Source organism: Ascaphus truei, chromosome 3, assembly GCF_040206685.1.
Source record: "Ascaphus truei isolate aAscTru1 chromosome 3, aAscTru1.hap1, whole genome shotgun sequence".
Lineage (NCBI taxonomy): Eukaryota > Metazoa > Chordata > Amphibia > Anura > Ascaphidae > Ascaphus > Ascaphus truei.
Window position 1 is genome coordinate 69,049,035 of NC_134485.1, and position 25,486 is coordinate 69,074,520.

General features: G+C 39.4%; 1 protein-coding gene across 1 annotated transcript in view; it reads right to left on the reverse strand.

Annotated features, from left to right (window-relative positions):
• The window catches only part of IL1RAPL1 (interleukin 1 receptor accessory protein like 1), a 1,561,353-nt gene that overhangs the window by 800,592 nt on the left and 735,275 nt on the right, over positions 1-25,486 (reverse strand). The window contains exon 3 of the mRNA XM_075594263.1: positions 10,559-10,838. Coding sequence (XP_075450378.1) covers positions 10,559-10,838 — 280 coding nt within the window. The remainder of the gene's footprint in view (positions 1-10,558; positions 10,839-25,486) is intronic.

The window sequence follows — 25,486 nt, forward strand, 5'->3', positions numbered from 1 at the left end:
ATTTTCGTTTAGTGGAAAAAAAGTGGAATGTTGGAGCAGAGAATTAATTTTAGAGTGGAAAAATATTCTTTGGAATGTAGTTTTCATTAGTGACAGGAAGTAGTGCAGAAACATTTCTGGAGGTAACAAGTTAAACCAATGTGCCAATGTTGAGGCCTAAGATGATGAGAGCTATGAGCGATGGCAGGAGATGAGGTAGATAAGTATAAAAATATATATCACATCACTGATGAAGCTGTGAGCGAAACGTGTTTGATGCAATTTTGAACACTGCAAGCCACCATAACCCACTAAGTCAGCTGTCGCCCAATCAGCTACACGCTCCGATAGACGTCTATGCGCATGCGCAAACCGAGTCCTGGGAAGGAACGGCATCTAAGGGCTCCGACCGGGCTGTGTACGAGCCGTGGGAGCAACGGCCAAACACAGGCTACAGAGGGGCTAAAGAGTGGCTGAGATGGACACCACAGAGACATCTCGTAGCTAAAAACGGAGGGACAGATGTGGGAGAGCTGGACTGAAGAGGACAGATACTATGCTGGAAAGCTATTCACAAATGCCCATGTGAATTAGATGTTTGTGAGTGTACCTTATTTTAATATTGTTATTACATTTTATTAAGCCATGTCCTTTTTTTCTCTACTTTTCTAAAGTGACCTACTGGAAGTTGTGGAAGGATACATCTATATTTCCCAGTATGATTTAGTCACATGTAAGTGTGCATTTTAATATTAATATACAGTTAGGTCCGGAAATAATTGGACACTGATACAAGTTTAGTTATTTCGGCTGTGTACCAAAATACATTCAAGTTACAGTTAAATAATGAATATGGGCTTAAAGTGCAGTCTATCAGCTTTAATTTGAGGGTATTCACATCCAAATTGGAAAAGGGTTTAGGAATTACATCTCTTTAATATGTAGCCCCCTCTTTTTCAAGGGACCAAAAGATATTGGACAATTGACTCAAAAGCTGTTTCATGGATAGATGTGGGCTATTCCTTCATTATTTCATCATCAATTAAGCAGGTAAAAGGTCTGGAGTTGATTCCAGGTGTGGCTTTCGCATTTGGAAGATGTTGCTGTGAACCCACAACATGCGGTCAAAGGAGCTCTCAATGCAAGTGAAACAGGGCATCCTTAGGCTGCAAAAAAAAAGAAAATCCATCAGAGAGATAGCAGGAACATTAGGAGTGTCCAAAACAACAGTTTGGTACATGCTGAGAAAAAAGAACGCACTGGTGAGTTCTGCAACACAAAAAGGCCTGGACGTCCATGGAAGACAAAAGTGGTGGATGATCGTAGGTACCTTTCCATGGTAAAGAAAAACCCCTTCACAACATCCAGCCAAGTGAAGAACACTCTCCAGGAGGTAGGCATATCATTATCCACGTCTACCATATAGAGAAGACTTCACGAGAGCAAATACAGAGGGTTCATCACAAGGTGCAAACCATTCATAAGCCTCAACAATAGAAAGGCCAGATTAGACTTTGCCAAACAATATCTAAAAAAGCCACCCCAGTTCTGGAACAGCATTCTTTGGACAGATGAAACTAAGATCAACCTGTACCAGAATGATGAGAAGAAAAAAGTATGGAGAAGGCTTGGAACGGCTCATGATCCGAAGCATACCACATCATCTGTAAAACACGGTGGAGGCAGTGTGATGGCATGGGCATGCATGGCTTACAATGGCACTGGGTCACTAGTATTTATTGATGATGTGACAGACGACAGAAGCAGCCGGATGAATTCTGAAGTGTATAGGGATATATTGTCTGCAGAGATTCAGCCAAATTCAGCAAATTTGAATGGACGGCACTTCACTTTACAGATGGACAATGACCCAAAACATACTGCGAAAGCAACCCAGGAGTTTTTTAAGGCAAAGAAGTGGAATATACTGCAATGGCAGAGTAAACCACTTGATCTCAACCCGATCGAGCATGCATTTCACTTGCTGAAGACAAAACTTAAGGCAGAAAGACCCACGAACAAACAACAACTGAAGACAGCTGCAGTAAAGGCCTGGCAAAGCAACACAAAGGAGGAAACCCAGCATTTGGTGATGTCCATGCGTTCCAGACATCAAGCAGTCATTGCCTGCAAAGGATTCTCGACAAAGTATTAAAAATTAACATTTTATTTATGATTGTGTTAATTTGTCCAATTACATTTGAGCCCCTGAAATAAGGGGACTGTGTATGAAAAAGGTTGTAATTCCTAAACGTTTCATACGATATTTTTTTTCAACCCCTTGAATTAAAGCTGAAAGTCTGCACTTATATTGCATCTCAGTTGTTTCATTTCAAATCCATTGTGGTGGCGTACAGAGCCAAAATTACAGTCAGTGTCCAATTATTTCCGGACCTAACTGTATGTTATAATTTTGAACTATTTTATACTATACCATTGTCTTTGTTTTTGTTTTTTCCTATCATATACGTCTGGGATGATGACTGGAGTATGCGCTGGAGGACATTTTTTCTTCTTTTACAAGCTGTTTCTGGAGGGACTGGAATTACCTCCTTGAACTCTAGAAGCGGGACTTTAAGTACACTATAAATTGTATATTTTATTTATTCGCATCCGAATATATTGTTTTAGATTACTTTATACCGTGGTTTGTTGGTTGGCGCTACTTTTCTTTTTCTTGTATAAAAATATATTTGGCAAAGTTTGGAAAGAGAAGGTTGAGACAGAAGAGATACAATCAATTACAGAGGTACTGTAGAGAAATGAATGGAATATAGAGCAAGAACGTTACAGAAATATATGAAGAAATATAAATTATAGAAGGGCAGGAGGTAGAGTGAGGTTAAAGGAAGGAGCTAGTGATCAGAGGCAGAGGATTATAGAAGTTAGAAATTCTTAGGGTGAAAAGGAGAATCCACGGCAGAGTCTGTAATGCCAGATCAATAGGGATGCTCATTGGTAGTGGGTACCAGGAGTCCAGGTCCCCAGTGCGATATAGGCAGAGAGTTCAGGAGAGTTCCTGGCTTCACAAACTGTCAGGTCTAAAAGGAGAATTCATGGGGAGAGTCTGTAATACCAGATCAATAGGGGTGGTTGTTAGTAGCTTGAATCAAAGTCTGTATGCGAGATGCAATGTAGGTAGAGCATTCAGGAACGAGCAGGCAGATGGAGTAGTCAGATGATCCAAAGTCAGAGCAGGCAGTAAATAGAAGAGTATTCATCAAGCCAAAGGTCAGAGTAGGGAGAAAGCAGTAGAGCAATAGGACAAGACCGAATCAATCCCAGGTTTTTCGCAAGAGCCAGCATCAAGTATGGGAGCTTCAGATTTGTGGCTGATAAAACAAGCATTTTTCAAGTTTACAAATAAAAAACGTTGTAGGCATCTCAATACCTCCTTGACATTGGTTTTGTATAGTTTTGGGTTACTAGAGAAGATGAGAATGTCATCAAGATATACAAGAAGTAAATGATCTAAAATGTACAGTACTGGATGTTATCATTTATGAAATGCTGAAAGATGGCATGAGCATTGAAAAGACCAAAAGGCATAACCCGATATTTGCAGTGTCCGAACCATGTTCGGAAAGCTGTTTTCCCTTTATCACCAGCCCATATGCGAACTAAGTTGTAGCCCCAAGAAGATCCAATTTAGTAAGGATCAAGGTGTCCTTAACTTGTCACAGCAGTAACGGAATTAGTGGAAGTGGGTATCTGTTCTTGATGGTGATCTTGTTCAACCATGGTAGTCTATACATGGTCTCAAGGTTGCCTTTTTTTAGGGACAAAAAATAGGGTTACCATAGTGAAAACATAGATGGAATATTAAACCCCTTTCCAGGTTTTTCTTTATGTATTGGCACAATACTTCGGTCTCTGGACCGAATTGTGGGTAAATACGAATAAAGGGAATAGTAGCACACGGTATCAACTAAATGGGACAGTCATATTCCTGATGCGGAGGTAAATTTTCAGCATCCTTTAGCTCAAAGGCACCTGAAAGTCAAAGCATTTAGTGGGTAGCAAGGTTGCTACAACCTTGTCTTTAATTGAACAAGAAACACTCTGTATGGGATTGTAACAGGGGACTTATCCCTGTTCATAAATGTGCCTCTAATCCAGCAGTTTGGTGGTTAACTGCTGGTAGGCAATTAACTAACACCACCTGGCTGATTACAGGTGGTAGAAAAAGCCTGCCTATGAGACAGGAAGTGAGACTCTTTAGCTCACACCTGAGATGAACTAGGAGACAGAGCAGAGATTCCTTAGTCCATAACTGGGCTGAACCAAGGAAGGACAGATGTCTTGAGCGACAAGCTGACCACAAGACAAAGGGGAAAAGATTCTAACCTGGAGCCCGGAGATTGCCTTAGCACATACGGGTGCGGATCCAAGAGAGCAGAGAAGCTTCCCCTACAGCAGCCCAGCTAACAGATAAGACTTTTCGTATAAGACTTTATTTTCCAATGACTGTTGTCTATACATATATATATCTATATGATTGGGCTGATGAATAGCTTGGGTAGCCACCCAGTTAAAAGGGGCTGGAATATAAGGATACATATATGCCAAAGTGGAGCAGGTTTTCTTTGGCTCACTATTTCGCTTATGTTGATTTTTTTTGCTGTGTTTAAAGCGACAGGCACAATAAAGCCTTGTTTTAATTTCACCTTACAACAGTCTCCATTGTGTACCTCTGCACATGTCCTCCTACAGGGATCAGGGTACGTTGAAATAGGTCTGCACTGAAAACAATCCTGGGCACAGAGTGTAGAAGAGAAAATAAGGGTTCTCACAGTTCAGTCAATAACAGGATTATACAACCTAAACCACGGCAAAGAGGAATGATAGGGAAATTTGAAGCCGAGATTACATCTACAGAAATGTACTCTTGTTGATCAAGAGAGGCCAGCAGGAGTGGAAGTGTTTGCATTGGAAGGGGTCCAGGTTTTAATGGAGATCCATCAATAGACTCCATCAGTTCAGCTTGAATCTTCTTTAATAGTGGAATTTGGTGTTCTGTACATAATGTTTATTGAGGAAATTTCCTGAGGTGCCTGAAACAGTTAAGGCATCTACTTGACAAGGAGACAGACCAGAATGATGTAAAATGATGTAAAAGTGTGCATAATGTCAAAAGCGAAAGGGTAGCAACTCTATCACGAGAAGGTTGACTGGGTATAGCCACTTTTGGGAACAATCATTATTACTCAATGGAATTTCCTCATTCATCATTAAGCATCTTCATTTCCAATCTTAGGGCTTGATTAGGATGGGCAGTACAGTCTCGCAAAAAATGTCCAAAATTACTGCAGTACAGAAAAACCTATTCTGAGCTGCATCATCATCTCTCCTCCGATGTCAAGGGACACTTAGTAGATCCAGTCTAGCTTGTCTCAGGTGGACTGTTGCAAGCTGGAGAATCATGCCTAATAACTTCAGGGCATATAGCTGAGCATAGGAGAACCTGCTGATGTCTTTCGATTCTGCGTTACCCAGGCTGAGGTTGATATGGGGCACAAGGTATGCCCTTGCGGAAAAAGTTTCTGGACGAGTGACACAAGACAATCATCCTTGAGATCATCTCTTGGTCCACGTCGGAAAATCATAGATTGGTCCAATCGGTCTAAGGCAGGTATTAGGATTATCAATGTAATTTAAAGTAATTAGAACTGGCATGCAGATTAGAGGCTTAAAGAGTGAAGCAGCAAAGTTATCAAGGAACTGGAAGATTCGCTCAGGGAGAGGGTTCCATAGTCCACAACATCATCAAAGCATAAAAGACACTTTCCTAGAAGATTGGGGAAGATTCTTACTGTGGTATTTTGCATACATTTCAGATCAGATAATTGTGAAAGGGGGAGACTCATGAGTAAAAGATTACAATAGTCAGAGACAGTAGCGTAATAAGGGGGTGAAAGGGTGCATTTGCACCCTCCCCACCCCCCAAGAATTGATATTGTGCTTACAAAGGTCCCACACACTTCCCCACGGCAATGAACTGATTGTCTGGGGGAGAGAAAGCGGCCTCTGTAACAGAGCAGCCCTCTTCATCAGGATTATGTGATGTTGCATCATCACGGTGATGCAATGCCACATGGAAACGAGTTACCATGAGAATGCACCGTGACATAGCAATGTCACATGGGGATGTGTTGCCATGGCAATGCACAGCCATGTGATAGTGACATCATGATCACACTGCATCATGTGACGACGCTACGTCAATGGGGAGGGGAAGTAAACACTGCGCCCCCCAAATCAGAGATTCTGATTGCACCCCTGGTCATAGATTAAGGATGTGCATTAGAGTTGTAGCTGTAAAGTAACAGGAGAAATGGTTATCTTAGCAATGTTGCAGAATAATAAGCAACAGGTTAGGCCAAAGTATGATGTGAATAGAGGAGAGGGAAGAGTCAAATAAATACTTAACTTACAACACGCTTTGGAAAATGGACAGATGACAGTGTCATTAGTGTAATGTTGGATATATTAGGTAATCTTCTTTTTAAGGAAATATCAAGTGCTCACCTTTACACATATTAAGATTAATGTGGCGAGCATCATTCATGAAGATATAGCCAAGAGTAAATCCGAGACTTAAGATTAGACTGATGATATGAAAATAAGGGTGAATAAATATATTATATTTGAATATTATCTGTATATAGAGGTGGATGTTTGAAGTCAAATTAATTATTAAGCCCAGTGATGGTAGGTGTAAATGTGACTGCTTTTAATCAAGTCAAGCCTGCCGTTACCCCTACCTGTCAATAATACACCTGTATTATATGTATATATGTATAATATATATATATATATATATATATATATATATATAAATAAATATATATATATATATATATATATATATATATATTTATATAAATAAATATATATATATATATATATATATATATATATATATATATATATATATATATATATATATATATATTGTAAGCCTCGTTCCAGCTCTTCAGGAACCAGGGGTTAATGTTATGTTATGCTGAAATGTTGCAAAGTGGTCTGTGATCTTTCCAAGTAACGTTTTGCATGTAACTGTGATTGTTGTTACATTTCCACCCACCAATCGGGCTGGGTCATATTGCAAACACCTGGTGGAGGGAGACCCCTAGCTAGATCAGATAAGATCAGTTCCGTTTTAGCTCTGAGTTCAGAGTTCTTTAGCTGAGGCAGCTGGATAGAAGCTGGGAGTAACTGGGAGGAGCTTCAGAGGACCCTGCAGGAAGAAAGAACGGGGAAAATCCATTTTTTGACGTCCCTGTACCCAGGTCTATAGGGTAACACCAGTCTCCCACCCCCCCGGAAAACACCCCTGAAGAAGTGAGTTACCTCGTAAAATACATAGGGTTATTCCTATTGGCCCTGCTTAGCCCAAACTGTCTAGCGCACTGAGATTGACACTAGATGACAGCCTCCAGCTGATTTTCCGAATACTGGAACTGGCTTTCCCTCCTCTCGCATGAGCCAAGAGGAGAGCCAGTGGAGTCAGCAGGAGACATCGGGAGAACAAGGCGTGGCCACCGACACTTTTCAGCTCCGTCCTTGTGGAAGAATCTTGCCGCCAGCAGCTGGTCTGATACGTGGCACACAATGAGGAGTTTGTTTGCTTTTTTGCTTTGGATGAGAGAGGATATTCTCCTAACACATCCATTGCCTATATCCTACCTGTGTCTTGAAGTAGTGCTCTGATTTTTTGCAGTGGACCACCATTGGAATCTTCGATTGCATGATACATCAATTTGTTGTCATTTTTGCATTCTATTTTGTATTTTAAATAATTTGTATAATAAATGTATCTCTCTTTTTTTTACTTATCCTCTCTATGTTTATATGACCTAATACCTCTAAGACATGCAAGTCTACCATTACACATTGTATTTTTACACTTGCAAAACAGTATTATGCTATGTTTTGTTCTTTTCTCTTGTTTCATGTACTGAGAACATGTCTGCATTGATTTCCGTTTGGAGTGGCCAGGACATTTGTCTATACTTGAAAACTGAATGGTCGTATCTACTATATTTCATTATATGAGTTACATAATACCGAGACTTTACATATCAGGCGCCAAATTTATTTCACTTTTTTGAACACCAGTTTCCCAGTTCTAAGTGTGTGTGTGTTGATTTTCTGTAAATAGTTGTGGATATTTCCTTATCCAATAAATTAATATTATCAACTCTGTGTTTCTATCTGGTGAATTGATCCCTGGTGTGATAGTCCTGGTCTCCCATGACCAGCCCACCCAGTGATAGTGTGTAGAACAAGGTCACAGTAAGGACCCTTAGATACACCAACAGAAAGTTAAGGATGAGGACGTTAGTAAAAAAAGACAGAAAACTTAAAGTGTGAAGTCAAGCAGTGTTGAGCTTTGTCATTGATACCAAAAAGAGTTTTGATTTTGAATGATTATAGAGTGATCAACTAATAATATCCAAATGAAGGTACAGCAGGATAAGAAAGGAGAAATGATCTTGAGTTTTAGCTTCATGTAGGTCAGTCGCTAGTTTCACGTTTCAATTGAGCTGTACAAAAACTAAGTTGCAGAGAACACGGGAATTAGAAAACAAAATAATGTGGGAGAAGACCAGGCATTCAATCTATACGCATGCAATGATGGGAGGCAAACAAGGAAATGCTTCAGGGTGTCATCTTTGGGAATTGGTTTAAAGGCTGTATGCTTAATGGAAGAAGGAAAGTACCCGGTGTTAGGGAGGAGTTGAAAATATGGAGAAAATAGAGACTAGGGCAGTAAGAATAGTTCTAATAAGATGTGAGAGAACAGGACTGAGAGGGAAAGTTGGAGATTGAGAGTAGGAGACATTTCTGAATTGTCTACCAAAAGAAAGTGTAGAGAACGGAAGGAGGTAAATCTATTCCCTAATTCTATTCTAGTGCCTAAAGAGTTAAAAAGTTAATACAAGCAGTATTTTTTTTTTTTTTTTTACTTTTGTTATCATTTTTCCTAGCAAAATACCATGTGTCAGGGGTAGGTCAGGGAGATGTTTCAGGAGATGGGAGTATTTTAAATGTATTAACTGTTGACAACTGGTAATGGTTACTATGCTCTAGCATAAATGTTTGGCTGCTTAATTCAATCGACCACAGTATTTATATCTTTAGCAGTCCTAGATTCAACAACAAATAAAGTATATGTCCTGTTTAGCATACTAGAAAAGGAATCATTAAAGTATACCATTCTTGTCTATTTTATTTATTGCGTGTAGTTAAAGATACTGTATGCTAAAAGGGGTTGAAAGATAGATTTTAAATAGCAGCATGATAACTATCAGGCATTCTGTGCTGAACGGAGTTATAAAACTTTCAAAAATCATGTTAGTTTTTATTTCTAATGCTCTTTAAAGAATATCACAATGTATGTAATCAAGGTGATAAAATATTTGTAATTCATGAAAGGAAACTGATACATTATGCTGTTAACACAAAGCTTCGATATCCCTTATTGGAGCTTCGGTAAGCTCTCCAAATGTTATATAAGACACCAAAGATTTGTGTTGCCCTCAGCTCAACAGTCTAACACAGTACAACCCAACTACATCTCTCCTTATAATTAAAATATATAATAAATAAAACAATACTGAAAAACACATTTTCTGTGATAGTTGACTTTAAGAAGATTAAGACCCAGATATACAAAAGGGTGCTAAGTTTTAACACGCCTTTACTCAAGTTCATGGGAATGGGAGTAAAGGAGTGATAAAGATTAACATCCTTTTATGGATCTGGGCCTGACACCCTCATTCTATATCCAATGAAGCCACCAAAATGTAATTGTCACCCAATTTTGCTGCTTCCACGTACATTATATAGAATAATCCCCTTGGAGAGAAAGAGGTTCCGGCGTAACTGCGCATGACAAGAATCCCAGCTGCTTCCGGATGAATACGAAAACTTTATTAGCACATGACACACAAGGCTACACCACGATCGGCTACACCTCAAGGGGGAGATCGTGGTGTAGCCTTGTGTGTCATGTGCTAATAAAGTTTTCGTATTCATCCGAAAGCAGCTGGGATTCTTGTCATGCGCAGTTGCACCGGAACCTCTTTCTCTCCATGTATCTTTAATGAAGGTTGCACGCGGGATCGCAGGAGCAGAGGAAAGCAGGACCCAGACCGGAGTTTCAACTTAGGTAAGGGTTTAATTTCCCTCCTACTCCGGTCAGAGTAGTGGCCATAGACTGCATCCTCATTCCATATCCCCACATGACGACATTGACACCCTCGGTGCACATACCAACTACCGAAGCGCAAGACAGTTTTTTCCTTGGTTAGAATAAGCCCCTTAACTGCTTTTTTTTTTTAAATTGAGGCTGTTATTTATGTGTGTTATTTTGATTCAGAAATATAAAATGTTCTCACAATATTTAGTATTACCTATAAATTATACCTTTAAAACATTCCTATATCTCATAAACTTAGTAAACAAGCAAACAAGTATACCATTTACTGGTTCAATATAGTATAGATATTGTCAGGGTCAGATTCCAATTCAACAATCATTTTTATATACTGTATACATCCTTAAAAATTACCTTATGACACATGCATAAAGGCCACTATCTTGTGTCACTGTTGGTCGAAACCAAATGGCATCTTCTTCTTTGCTCATTCTAATTCCATCAAAAGCAATTGGCTCTTCAAAATCTCCAGGTCCAGTACTTTTATACCACATCAAGCTGAGTCCAGCGCTTTGTGCTAGAGTGTAGTTTGCTCTGATATATCCATAAAATAGTGCACATTTTATTCGAACAGGCTCACCAACCAAAACTTGATATTTTTTGTAATCCACAGACCAGTCAGTGCATCCATCAGCTGCAAGAAAACAGGAGTAGAGATAGGTTTACAACACAGCTAAGCATTTCTTATAAAAAAAACATGTTTGTGCTAGTATACAATTATTTCTTCATTGATGTTTACATACTGTTTCAATATAATGGGGGGAAAAGGTAGAATAAATCCTCCAGCTATTAAATCTCTTTACTCTTGGGAGTCCCAGCAGCATATTATGATGCACGCTTTGCAAGCAGCAAATGAATTAATATAATTTATTGGCTGACTCATTACTAATGTGAGGGATGTTTTCTCTAAGCAGTTTGAATCTCTTTTGAGGATACTCTCTCACACTATTGACTACATTTGACATCCTTTGAAAATGTAGGGTCTACCGTATGTCTTTTAAGTCAGTATTTCATGCTCTTACAGTACAATTAGAATAAAAACAGACCTATCCCACAGCTTGTGAAGAGATAATAAGGGGAGCGCTAGTGTAACATACATTTTGTGTCAGTGAATAGACAGAGTGTCAATAATAAACATATGACTGGTAAACACTGCACTGATGTTTAAATGGAACATAAAAAGAGAAGAAAAATCGTATCCTTATTGCCTGCTTCCAATTCATAGCCAAACCATGATGGTGTCGGATTTCTCTCCTCTACCCCGCATCCCAGGGATAAGGAAGATACAGGGATCACAAAGAAGAGTCCAATGGTGCAGATCAAATGGTTTATAAAAGTCACTTGGAAACAGTGTAAAAAACACACTCAAATTTTCCAAGTTCATTGATGCATTAACATAAGGGATAAGTGAGGATCATATGTGGATGTCTCTCCGCCGCCTGTCGTTGCTGTATATCAATTTTGATTCAGTGTTGCCTTGATACATTTCACTAGAAGGGCGTACAGTAATTCTATACTGTCCAAAGCAGATGTTCAGGCCATTTTGAGCTGAAAATTCCCTAGGAATTCAACTGGGATTTTCAGCCAAAAGTGGAAGGACAGCTGTCTCGGACAATATAATGTAGAATAATTCCCTAAATATTGTGCCACTAAGTATCGATTTACTAAAACCCACTGTATATTATGGCCCATCCAACTTCCGATTTAGTCATTCTGGGTTTAAATCTCCTATGAATTTATAAATTCAATGACAAATGAAGAAATATTAAAAAAAAAAAAACAAGTTCTGTGATTCCATTAAACCTATTTTTAGAAATATAAAACTGCTAACATTATAGTGGTGACACCAACTGGAATTTGTTTTACATGAAGTGGGTTAATTACTAAAGTATACTACACTTCCAACTTCAAAAATGGAACAAAACTAATACAAAAGTACCGCACCAAATTTAAAGCAGATTTCTACATTACCTTCCTTTCTTTTTTTCTTATTTGTATATGTAAAGCATGTGATGATGTATAATTCTACGTTCTTACAACAGCTTTAAATCGTTTGGTGCTCCTGTTAAAAATATGTAAAAATCCTGATTGTGTGACTAACATAATGGCTGTTTCAGTCAGTGTAGCTCAGCAGCTATTGTTAGGCCCCGTTCACACAGCACACTTCGCGGCGCTGTGTGTGCGAGTCCGCTCGTGCACGCCTCCATCTGCTGGACGATGTGTGATCATCCCCATCAGACGGAATGATGCGGGAGCGGGCGGGTGGAGCGGGTGGAGCGGGGGAGCGGGGAGGATGAGCGTTTTAGTGTTTCTCTACAGATTCCTACCAATCCTGTCCTATTTCCCCACGGACGATGTTTTCTATTTACAGATGCAGTTTGTGGCTGTCAGATATTGGGTGAATTGCTGAGTAGCCTCCCCCCCCCCCAGCACAGATCAGCCCTGAAACCCATTGTCCGTGTCCCCGAAGCTAGTTTTATTTTATTTTTATTTATTTATTTTAGTTTATCGTCCCGTTGTCGTCCCCCCGTTCCAACTGCCCACTTCCGTCCCCACAATTTCAGCAGCCAATCAATGTAAAACGTCTGGGCATTGATTGGCTGCTGAAACTGACATCACGCTGCTGCAGCCAATGGTAGTTTCAATACTGAACAATACCATTGGCCGCCAGGCATCTGTGACGAACGCTCACGCACACCTAAGCGCGCGCACGTCATGTAGCGCGCTGTGTGAGTGGGGCCTTACAAATTACAGCTCAAACTGCTGGGCAATTTGGCACCAAATGATCACAAACAGGAAAGTGTTGCAAAGATCCTGCACTTCTTGGGTGGTGGATGAAACATGCGGTAGAAATCAAAGGATGCTTCAAAATTCATTAGAAATTAATAATATAAATTCAAATATGTAGTAAGTATTATCTAATACTACAGAACTAATTTATTTTAAAAAAAACATAAGATTTCACATATTTTGCTGCTTTAATCAAAGTAAAAACTGTTTTCCATTGGATTCCTTTTCTTTGGCTAGTATGATGTTATTTTTTTTTATTTAATTTTTTTTGCACGTCAATAAAAAACTCCCTAAATGTTAAAAAAAGGTAAAAGAATAAAACCTATGCTTTCTGTTATATACTAGTTATTACATTGAAAACAAATGCATGTATTCTATTTTCACCATCCAGGCCAAAGGACATAATCACTGCAATCTACCCTTTCCAAGAAACTCAGTTTCCCTTCTACAAACATAAGCTATGTTTTCCCCGAAGCAAAAACGTCCTCTTTCTTATGCGTGGGACTTGATAACAACTGTTTTCACTCAATTGTTCTAATTATAGTGACATATGTGGTTCATGTATATTTTTCAGGATGTGATGGTAAACAATATAAAAAAAAGTCATAGAATGGTACTGTAACTCATGCTGTTTATTAACATTGCCAATGACGTAGGTTAATGTATGCGTACTTTGTGTACAGCAGGGATACTTTTTGTAACAATATTAGTTTTTGTTGTCTGGGGACCCTAATTCAATTTTGTATCAGTTGGAATTCTATATAAAATGGTACACAATGTTGTTGACACTTAATAAATATGTATGGCAGTAGTTGAAGTGTCATAAAATAGTAAAAATATTAATCTTGTTAAATTATTTATATATTATTTATTGTGCTTGGAATGGTTATATCAATTGGAAGAGTAATTTAAAAAGAATAGTGTAACCCTCTACTACCATTACACTTGAACCACAGGTGTATAGCCTCATACAGGATTTCAATTTTTCCTTATATATTTTTTCATAATTATTGTTACAAAACCACGTAAAATGCATGCTGGGTGTGCCAAAACATGAATCCTTTAGTTAAAAAAATTAAAGTGCGTACAATGTTTTACATTATTGTAGCAACAACAGTTAATTACCATATTTGGATCAAATACTTTATATGTTTGGGAATTATATACATAAACCTGAAAGAAAAAAATAAATGCTATGTGACAACGCCAACAAAAATATTTCCTCTGTTAGTCTTACTGGTATTTGTCGGGATATTCCCTAAACTACTACAGTGCTGATCAAGGTTCTGTGACACAGAAAATAGCAGTGTTATGTACTAAACATTACTAGGTTACTGCTTCTTTCAACTTTCCTATGCCTGTTTTTTATTCTGCTCTTATCAAATGTAAAGTTCAACAGTTTGTATACTTTAAATTGACTTTTGTACTATATTGATTTCCATTTCTCTCCTGCACATCGTTTCCATTTGGGTTTACAGAACATTTCTGTGAATAATACAGTAAATCCATACTAAAAAGAAAATAATATATCTTCCAGTGCATCCTCTTATATCCTGAATGTACTCTACAGAACAGATACCTTGATGAAAGATCTTTTAGATACATAACATTTATGTCAATAAGAAGCTTTTCAATACGTTTTTAAGGTGTTAATGAACCATGGATTGATACTGTAGTTATTATATTTCAAGTTTTATGTTAAAATATATTGTGAATAATTCCTAACACTCTATTTGCCCTCTTGACTATTTCTCAGTGAGTCATCTGTATGTACAGTGTGTATGTCTTTATTTATTCTGTATATCAGACACTAAAAAAGGAAATCCCTGCTTACAATCTAAGCGGTATGTTAGGCGACTTACAGAGACAGTATGTGAGGGAATAAGTGACTATTTTTCAGATAGAACATATTAAGGATTTTAAATACTATATATGGTCTAGTATATTTACCCTGTGAGGAAAGGCTGAAGAGATTAGGACAGTGGTTCTCGAAAGCCCCACAAAAGTGTTTGATCTTTAAATCAAAAGGATCAAGATTGTTGTGATGTGTCCACAGAAACCCATTTAAAAGAATAGGGATTCATCTGAGTGAAATATTCTTAGTTTATCTTGCAGAGAATCTGTATACTTTTTCTATGACCTTGTTAGGAATGTGAGCACACAGCCCCTCAGGCGGAGCTCACGGCTCTCTCCTTACACTGCTCAGACCCTTCCACTACAACCACTCAAGCCCACTTCAACTTCATCACTTACCCCTCGGCATGGTGGGACGCTCCACGAGGTACTTCCTTCACGCTCTGCGCTGCAGCCATCGGCGCGGAATCGCCACCCTGCGCACACGTGCGCACACGTGCGCACCCCACGTTGCTTCCTCTCATGCGCACGTTGGACTTACAGTGCACACACAAAAGCCCTTGAACTTATCCCCACTCAGGATCTGCCCCCAAACACCGCACGGTTACAATCTGCCCCTTGCTGAGTGTCACCTGAGCTCTAAGAACAGCATCCAATGCACTAAAGCTCCATGGGCTCCTCCAGGCACGCCCCCTCTCCTGGTTGGCTGTTCCAGCTTTATATACCCTCTCTGTTCTATGCTTCCTCGCTCGTCATAGTTTTTGTATGGGTGTTTCACAGTGCTTGTTCTTTGAGTCTCTCAGTTTTGACGCGGCTTGGCAGACTACCCCTTTTGGCTCTCGATTTCGGATTGTTACTGTTTACGTAGCTTCTGGCTCCCTTCGACCACGGCACTCATGTCGATCCTTCCATACAGTACCGACACACTTTATCCGAGTGTGGTCGGTACCGCAAGCCGGGAAATCTCCCGGCTTGCTAGTGGCCGCCCCTCGGCGTGCCGCGCGTCATAGACGCGCGGTCACGCGTCATCGGGAGCGTGCGCCCCCTGCACGCGCGTCCAGGGGCTCCCCGAGGGAGCCCTGGTGTCCCGCGATCGCGGGACAGCGGCAGGGGGTTCCGGGGGACCCGGCGGACCCGGCAGCGGTAGGGAGAGCGCCCCGATCGGAGGGCGCTCTTCCGCTGCTTCGGCGCGCGCCCGTCACTCTCGGGCGCGCGCCAGGCTACTGCTGCGGCAGAGAACGGGCAAATGCTCGAATAAACTCTGCCGCAGCAGTACGTCTCCTACCCCTGATCTCAGCAACGGCAACGACCATTCTTCTGGGAAAACGGTACCGGCAAGTATTCACGCAATACACCCCATCTGGCCTGGCACCATCTAATACCACAACCCGGACACGTCCCTCGCTCTGTCGGTGTGTGTATTCATACCTGCCACCTCAGTTCTAGGGACAGGTCTGGTCTGCGGGCTACTCCGGCGTAACAGACCTCTCTCTCTCTTTTTTTTTTTTTTCCTTTTCCTTTTCCTTCATTCAGTATCTTCCATTGTACATGCCTCTCCCGCCCCATTGAGCCTCCCCCTCTTGTAGGTTTCCAAAGGAGAAGCCAACCCCCCCTCCCCCACGTTTGAAAACTATGAATCAGGATTCTTTAGCCTGGAAAATGAATAATTAATGGGAGATGTAGCAGAAGTGAATCAAAGTCCATAAAAGCATGTATGACCAAGAGAAAGTGAATAGGGAAGTGTTATTTACTAATTCACACAATAAAATGATTTGGAGCTTTTATTTTACTGAGGTTAGCAAGGATTTTATTAAGAGCAGATTTTGGCAATTACTTAGTGAACCAGTAAATGCCAGCACGATACTGCAATTCCTCTATAATAATGTGCTTGACAGCTGAGCTGAGCTGCATACATATTCTATTTTGATTTAAAATGATAATCTGTGTTGCAAACTGGGTTAGTTATCTATCCTTCCTTTTTATTAAACAAAAACAAAAGCTGGAGCAATTTAGTGCATATGCTTCCAGTTCAAACTAAATGTAGACAAGTGATTAATGCTAATAGGGAATATATGTATTAAAGATTAAAAGGTCAACACACATGCAATAACAATTTATATTTTTAAAACATGTTATTATTTTTAAAAGTTATTTCTTAATTCCATTGTTTTAGATTTATTTATAAAAATGTTTTACCAAGAAGTAATACATTGAGAATTACCTCTCATTTTCAAGTATGTCCTGGGCATAGTTATGATGACAAATAATAAATGGTTACAAATACATAGTTACATAAATGAACAGGGTATACATTATATACAAGACATTGCATGCACAGTTAATGGATATACTACTAAATTGTTAAGAGAAACAAAAAAGGAAAAGACGGTGTATAAATAGCGCTAATGAAAGTGAGTGAATGGTGACCCCTCTATTGGGATTAACCCCCTAGTGGCGGGCTAAGCTGCCTGGTGGAAACTGATTTGTACAAATCAGAGTGGAACATAAAAACAAAAGAAATACCGGCGCCTTATGAGTCCAATGTAGTAATTGTTCTGGAAGTCCAAAACGTGAGGAGAAACGTCCAAAGGAGCAACCCTTTAGTTCCTAGACCGTCGAATGGTCAGATGCGACTTTCTCCGTGCGTTGCGTAATATAAAATGAGATAAAGAAAAATATAGTGCAACATAGCCAGCACAGGATCAATTGATCAAAAACAATGACTAACACACCTACATGACGATGCAAAACAGACAAAACAAACATAAGACATACAATAGCAAGGCTGAGAATAAAAGCTAATTTAATACAAAATAAAACAATATAAAATTGGAAATATGCGAGTGACAGAGAGACCGCCAATCCGGTGGAGTAAAACCAGAGCACTACTCACAGGATGGTGGATGTAAGTCCTCCTCTGGTTACACAGTAGGGCTCATAGGCGTGCTCCTGTGCTTTCCCGCGTTCCTCAGGCGGATGTTACGTCACTGGGGGGCGGGCCTTAAAGAGAAACGTCCTTCCTGCTTCTAATCCCAGTCTGTAGCGTTACTCTCGTCAGTTCGTCGAGTTGGGTAATTTCAAAAGCTTGTTCTGACAAACTGACGAGAGTAACGCTACAGACTTGGATTAAAAGCAGGAAGGACGTTTCCCTTAAGGCCTGCCCCCCAGTGACGTAACATCCGCCTGAGGAACGCGGGAAAGCACAGGAGCACGCCTATGAGCGCTACTGTTTAACCAGAGGAGGACTTACATCTCTCCGCAGCCGATATCCACTGCATGTTTACATCCACCATCTTGTGAGTAGAGCTCCGGTTTTACTCCGCCGTATTGGCGGTCTCTCTGTCACTGGCATATTTCGAATTTTATATTGTTTTATTTTGTATTAAATTAGCTTTTATTCTCAGCCTTGCTATTGTATGTCTTATGTTTGTTTTGTCTGTTTTATATCATCATGTAGGTGTGTTAGTCATTGTTTTTGATCAATTGATCCTGTGCTGGCTATGTTGCACTATATTTTTCTTTATCTCATTTCATATTACGCAACGCACGGAGAAAGTCGCATCTGACCATCCGACGGTCTAGGAATTAAGGGTTGCTCCTTTGGACGTTTCTCCTCACGTTTTGGACTTCCAGGACAATTGCTACATTGGACTCATAAGGCGCCAGTATTTCTTTTGTTTTTTTGTACTAAATTGTTAAGGTAACAGAATTACTGCCTGTCCACAACGCTGTTTGTAATACAACTGCACATACGGGACCTGAAATTGTGATAAGATTTTTGTCTTTTTATTAAATAGTTTTAATTTATTTTAGTGCTTGCTCTATCACTTTATCCTATATTGTTTTGTTTTTGGTGTTCTAAGGTGCATTGTCTCTTAACAGTGTTACACTATGTTGTTTTATCTATTCATTTTCATGTGCTGAGCAACGGCTGTTTCCAGTCATCTGTATCCTTGGAACTCCTTGGAACTTTTTGGGACTATTTCAGCATCTAGTCATTGTCACACGGTTGTATTTGTGCACAAATGATTGTAGGGTTAACGTTTATTGTTAATCCATTTATATTTATTAATTATTTAGATTAAGGGCGCCCCTATCTTTTGTTTTCCATGTCTGTTGTATCGCTCACTTTGGGAAGTTAGTGATTTTTTAGTTGGCAGCCCATTATATTTATATCACCTTACATTGTTTATTAGGGTGTCCATATTGATATTTATCAATCATATTCTGAATAGCGCTACACAGCTTGCACTTTTTCCTTTTGGTAACATATCTTGATTATATTTCCAATGCTTTTTAGTAATTTCTCTCTACCTACCCCTCAATTTCAGCCAGTTCCCGTTTGTTGTGTGCTAGTTGTCCAGTTGTGTAATAATAATTGTTTGTTCTTGTATAGTGCTGCTAGTTTTATGTATCGCTTTACAGAGACATTTTGCAGACACAGTTCCTGCCCTGTAGAGCTTACAATCTATGTTTTTTTTGTGCCAGAGACATAGGGAGATAAAGTGACTTGAACAAGGTCACAAGGAACTGACACCGGGAATTGAACAAAGTTCCCCTGCTTCAAACTCAGTTCCAGAGTCAGTGTCTTTACTCACTAAGCCGCTTCTTCAGCCCCCAATTGTGTGTGCATTTGGCAACAGTGGATATTGGATACACAAGTTTACATTGACACCGAAAAACATATACTGTACATAGATTATGACAAATAAATATGCACTGGAAACTTTAACATTCTTGAATCAGATCTGTCTACATTTCAAACAGTTAATCACCATTCTGTTTCTTTTACAGATTGGGGACACATGTGAATTATTTAATAGCTTCTTTCAACTGGATATAGTCCCTGATATCTATTTGAATATTCCTCCAATTATAACACCCTAATGTTGGGGTCTGGATGAGTAGAATTCACTCAGTAGTTCATTTGAAAGGCTTTAGGAATGAAGTAAAACCTCACTACATCACTGTCTTCAAAATGAGATAGTTCTGCAAAATAAACGAGTTCCCAGAAGGCCTTAGGTATCTACGGCTAGGATCCAGATAACTAAATATTTAAGGCTTTGGAGAGGACCCACTCTGCTATTCTATAGGATTGCAGGTATCACTTTTGAGGGAAATGTGATACATAGAAGGATAATTGAACTACCGACTTAACGGTCTGGAGCAGGGGAGGGCAACTCCAGTCCTCAAGGCCACCAACAGCTAAGCTTTTCAGGATATCCTTGCTTAAGCACAGACTGAGCCACTGATTGAGCCACCTGTGCTGAAGCAGAGATATCCTGAAAATCTGACCTGTTGGTAGCTCTTGAGGAATGGAGGTGCCCTCCCCTGATCTACAGCAACAACATGGCTCAGTAACAGAGATTCAATTCCATTTCCGAGTCCTGCGAGGTGATACAAGGTTTGCAACTTTCCAATCAGAACGCGGAAATCAAAAAGATTATTATACCGTGGCAATTTAAGAATGGCAATAGGTGAACGTGGATCTTGTTAAGAAAAATGCAAAGCAATAAGATATGTTAACGCGGTGCCAAGTTACAGTATGTACACATCTAATATTCAAATTTGCAAAGTTATGACTTTTTGTCTTTGGATATTTTAGCCATAACATGACTCTCCTTTTTAAATTAAGAGGACTTTTTTTTTCTGGAAAACATTTTTACTTTTGCTATCATAAAACACAATGTGACTTTTGAGATATACAGTATTTTTAAATGAATTGTGGTTTTAAAACTCAATCAACAAAACAAAAGATGTTTGAAACATGCTTTTTTTCAACAGGTAACACCTTGCTTCAATCCAACTGAAATAACCAAGAAAGGGGCCTATGCAGAGAGCAGCGAATTTTCAAATTGGCGAATTTATTAAAAAGTAGCTTTTTTGGAGAGTTTTATTCTCCATATGCAGAAAAGTTCTAATTCTGCTATGTTTAACATGGATGCGTGTGGCGAGTTTAAATTGGCGAGATGCGCGCTTCAGAAACGTGTAAAAACAAATTCGCGCCTTTTTTTTCCCTTTGCAATGGCCGCGAGCGGCAGCTTCTTGCCAGTTTTTTTTGGCGAGGCAAAAAGGAGACAATCGCGCCATTTTATTGGCGCGAACAGCCGCTAGATGCCGTTCGCGCCTCTCTGCATACGGATATTTTTAAAACTGGCGAGATTGAGGTTCTCGCCAGCCGCGAGGCGAGTTTTACAAATAGAAAAGAAAAATTGGCGCGTTTTTCGGAACTCTGCTGCTTTCTGCGCGATTTTCTCCAAAAAATGGCGAATTTCGAAATAGCGCTGCTCTCTGCATAGGCCCCATAGTGTATAAGAAGGGGGTTCATTTATCACACTCAAATAATTCATTACTCAACGAGAGAGACTCTGTTACATCTATTTTAAGCCATTCTTTGCAATAAGGATGTCTGCAATCTACTGCAAATGGGACACAGTGCTGTTTATTCAATATCTGACACTTTATTGTTTATTTTTCATACATTAAAAAACATCACTGCATGTTCTAGGTTAGATAGTGTTATATCAATAAAGAGTATTTCATATCATGATTAAATATGTCTTGTATTTACATTAAGAGATTAGCTACAGTTTAGTGGAATTAAATATGAGAATATATATGTTATTCAATAAACTGACATTGTTGATTTTATCATTAGTTATATATTCTCTGCATGCAGGTTTTAAAGGCATTTTTTTAGTTATAATATATTTTGATATGGAAAAATAGATAATGATTGAGCTCCCCAAGAGCTGCTCCCCTCTGCACAGGATCAGCATGCTAAGGTTTAACATTTGCTTGTACATTGTGGAAGGTCAACCCCACACATTGGAATGTTAATAAGCCAAGAGGACACAAAGAACTTTGAGTTCACAGCTGTATTGAGTCTCAACCACCCCTGTGTACATCTGCGTTGCTCCAAAGGCGGACCACCTTTGGTGCAGCCAAAGGACAGCCAAAGGGTGTGAGCTGTTTGCTGATGTTTGGTGATATTAAAGCTGCTCTATTTCAATCTGAAACTCACAAACCCTTTATCCCCTGTACCCAATTTTCCAACTCTATCTGTCCATGAAATGTCTGTGAATTGACTGTGTAACCCTTTTCTTTTAATGTAACCATGTAATTTTTATAACACTGTGCCCAGGACATACTTGAAAACGAGAGGTAACTCTTAATTTATTACTTCCTGGTTAAACATTTTTATAAATAAAATATCGCTTATTGTAGGTGAATAAAGTGAAAATGTATATAAATCATGCCAAAAAAAAGTGCTACATATAGTAAATGCAATCCTTCGGAGTAGTGTGGCTTCGTAGAAACAAGACTCTTTTCCAAATCTAGTACGGACAGAAGTAGGATCTGGAGTGCAAAGTGTCCTAAAGCATATATGGAATAAAAAACAGCAAACAAATATGTAGTGCAATACTGTTTTAAATCACTTCTGTTGATGTAGGACAGGGGTAAGGTATCTCACGTGGAGTACGAGATATTCAGGCAATGAATATTCCCTGAAGAAGCCCTATGTGAAATACGTTGGGCTACTGCGACAGATATCAGCTGGGATCTCTCTTCTTATCTCCGTATATTGGCATCAAACCTGGAAGTGGTGTCAGGACTGGTTTTGATCAGAAGAGAGGGAACTTTTGGTGTCCTCTGCTGTAGTCACTTGAGCATTACGTGTCTGAACCAGGGTGGTCACAACGCCTGCTTTACATCTCTATTTGTGAGTGTATTACTTTTGAACCTCTTAATTTATATAAAGCAATATTGCACTATATTTGCTTTTTTCTTTATTTGTATTGGGATTCCCCTTTAAACACTTTAGATACCTACTGAAGATTCCAAGTCTCATCTAAAGCTGTTTTTTATAACCTCTGCCTGAATATCTCACACACCATGTGAGTGAGATAACTGACACCAGTCCTACATCACAAGAAGTGATTTAACACAGTGTTGTACTATATTTTCTTTGGCTATTTTTTATTTAATATATTCTTTTGTATTATCTTATAAGGTAGATTCTCTGGAAGACATCTGTAAAAGTAAGGTTTACTCATTATGGAAAAATATGTGGGTGGATTGGGAGAGAAGACAGTTACAAGTAAATCCTTGTTGTTTTCCTTTTTTCATGCAACATTGCAATCACTATAAGGCTAGGTCCCCGCTGCCTGCTGCAGCGCACGCTATTGTGTGTGCTGCCGGGACAAGAACCACCCCTCAATGGGGCCGGGCCCGCTACCTACCTTGGCCACTGAACTGCGCGGCCAGATTTTTCTGAAGACAGTAAAACTGTCTTCAGAACTGGCGATGGCGCGCTGGCCACGCCCCCCGGCGGTTCAGCCAATGAGGGCGAACCTGCCGGGTGACGTCATGGCTGCGCTCACCACCATGCCCCAATCATGCCTCCCCCGTCTTTCAACCTATAACTCTACACAGACCGGGGAACATAGCTGCACGCGCCGCCAGCCTGGCAGGCGCTCGTGTAGCGCCAGCACAAGGGCCGTTGACTAAACCTGCTCTGATAAAAGTGCAATGGCATGATTTCAACAACAGTAATTGGCCATTAGAAATACATGGTCCTGCAGAAAGCTACAGCAAAAAAAAAAAAAGACCTAATAATAGAATCCATTAGCCACAAAGCTTTGTTTAGAGGCAGTGATATGTAAAAAAAAATATTTTTAAAATTGAGGATTTTTGCTTTAGTATTTGGGCATACAAGAGTATTTATACAAATATATAAATTGCATTTCATTTCCGAGAATCCCTAGCTGCAGTGGAAGCACTGTATGCTAGGAGATAATGGGGAAAAGTAGGGTTGCAGACCTGTCTGAGACATGTGAATGTGCTCATCAGTGATATTTTTATTTAGTACAAGTCTATACAAGTACAAATTTGTATTAGTTTGTTACAATACATGCACCTTACAAGTGCAGAGCATTAACACACCTACTGTATAAAATAGGACAGAGCACCAACCGGGGAGGGGGACGGAGGGGAAACAGGGTTAGCTATCCTTGGCCTGGGTGGCCAACACAGGAAGCCATACACCTGCTCCACAGTTTTTGCCTCTCTACCCCCAGCACCCAGCTAAACAGGCTTCCAGCCCGAGGGTTTTGAATAAAAGTGAAATACAGCTAACGACATTGGATTTGATGCAATCTAGGTAATAAATGTCTGCTTATAAACCTTTATAACCCCAAATGCAGTACACGTTCCATATTTAGAAGTGTACAGTAGATTCATGCAAATGAAGTGTTGATTTTTACACTCATGCACAAGAAGAATATACTGTAACCACGAGATTATGAAAGTTCTGTAGACATGGAGAAGTGACCCCCGAGGTTCTGAAAGCTTTTCACGAATGCAGAAGGCAAACGTGGAGCTTCATGATTCTTCTGATGGTTTAAGACAAGTACAAGTACAAAAGTTAAGAACTAACTTCTGAAGCTGACCTCTTCACATCCACTTTTGAAAGCTTGCTTGAGTGCTAAAATAGTTTAAATGGAGGAGTACTATACACCATTTGGGGATTGCACTGCGTAATTCCCCAGTGAAAGCAAAGAACATTTGAACTTAAATGATGCATTGAAAGAAATGAAAGTGAACACCAACCTGTGACAACATTTTCCATTGGCTTTAGAAGTGGCAAATGTGTATGAAGAGAGTTTTCCCTCGTGAGGTTGGACGTTCTTGCATTAACAAACTTTACTGATCGGTTCCCTGAGTTCTATAAAGCTTTATGTGGTTATTTCCCACAAAGAAGTGCTAATGGAATTGGGACTATTTTTCAATAATGTGTGGATTTGATGGAAACTAACAGCTATTTTTGTCACACAAACATATATATACTTTATTTTATTATTTTCAAAACTTATTTTTTTAATAATTAGCATGAATATACATTGTTATGAAACTGAAAAAATAATAAATGGATAATGAATGATTACATTGAACACAATGTTCAACTTTTATTTAAAGCCCTAATAGCGGTGCTAATAGTGGTGCTATTCCACTAAACACCTTTTGGCACAGAAAGAAGTCTTATGGAATAGCAATACTTAGTTAATATGGCCTTAAAGAGGAAAGTGGCCTCAAAGGGAAAGTACTATTTTAGTACATGAGAGCACACACCGTTCAAAACATATTAGCCAAATGTATTTTTTTTTAGTTCATATGAAATTGAGGGACAGAGATGGGCAAAATCTTTGAAAGTTTGAAAATTTGGTGAATTATGGACATTTGCTGATCACAAATGTGAAAGAATGATATTATAGTTTGCCAAAAATATCCAACTGCAAATATCTTCCTTACAGAGCACCTTGACCTAGATCCATAAAGCTCCGTCATTGACTTAATAATAAGTGCAAGTTAAGTGCTACCAGGTATCTTCAAAGCTCACAGACGGAGTATTAAGTGCTTTTTTAGTTGTAACCTGCCCTTGCGTTACTACAATGGATGTTAGTGCTAGTGATATGCAAAAGAGATGTTCCCTAAAACAACACCTACAGTATGCCCAAACCTTCTTTACAGGGAACGCAGGGATTTATAGCTGCTTTAGTTAGGTCAGACCGGAATATGGTGTTACTGACATCCAGACCCTGAACTTATTTACAGGATCCTTTTAATCTTTTGTATTCT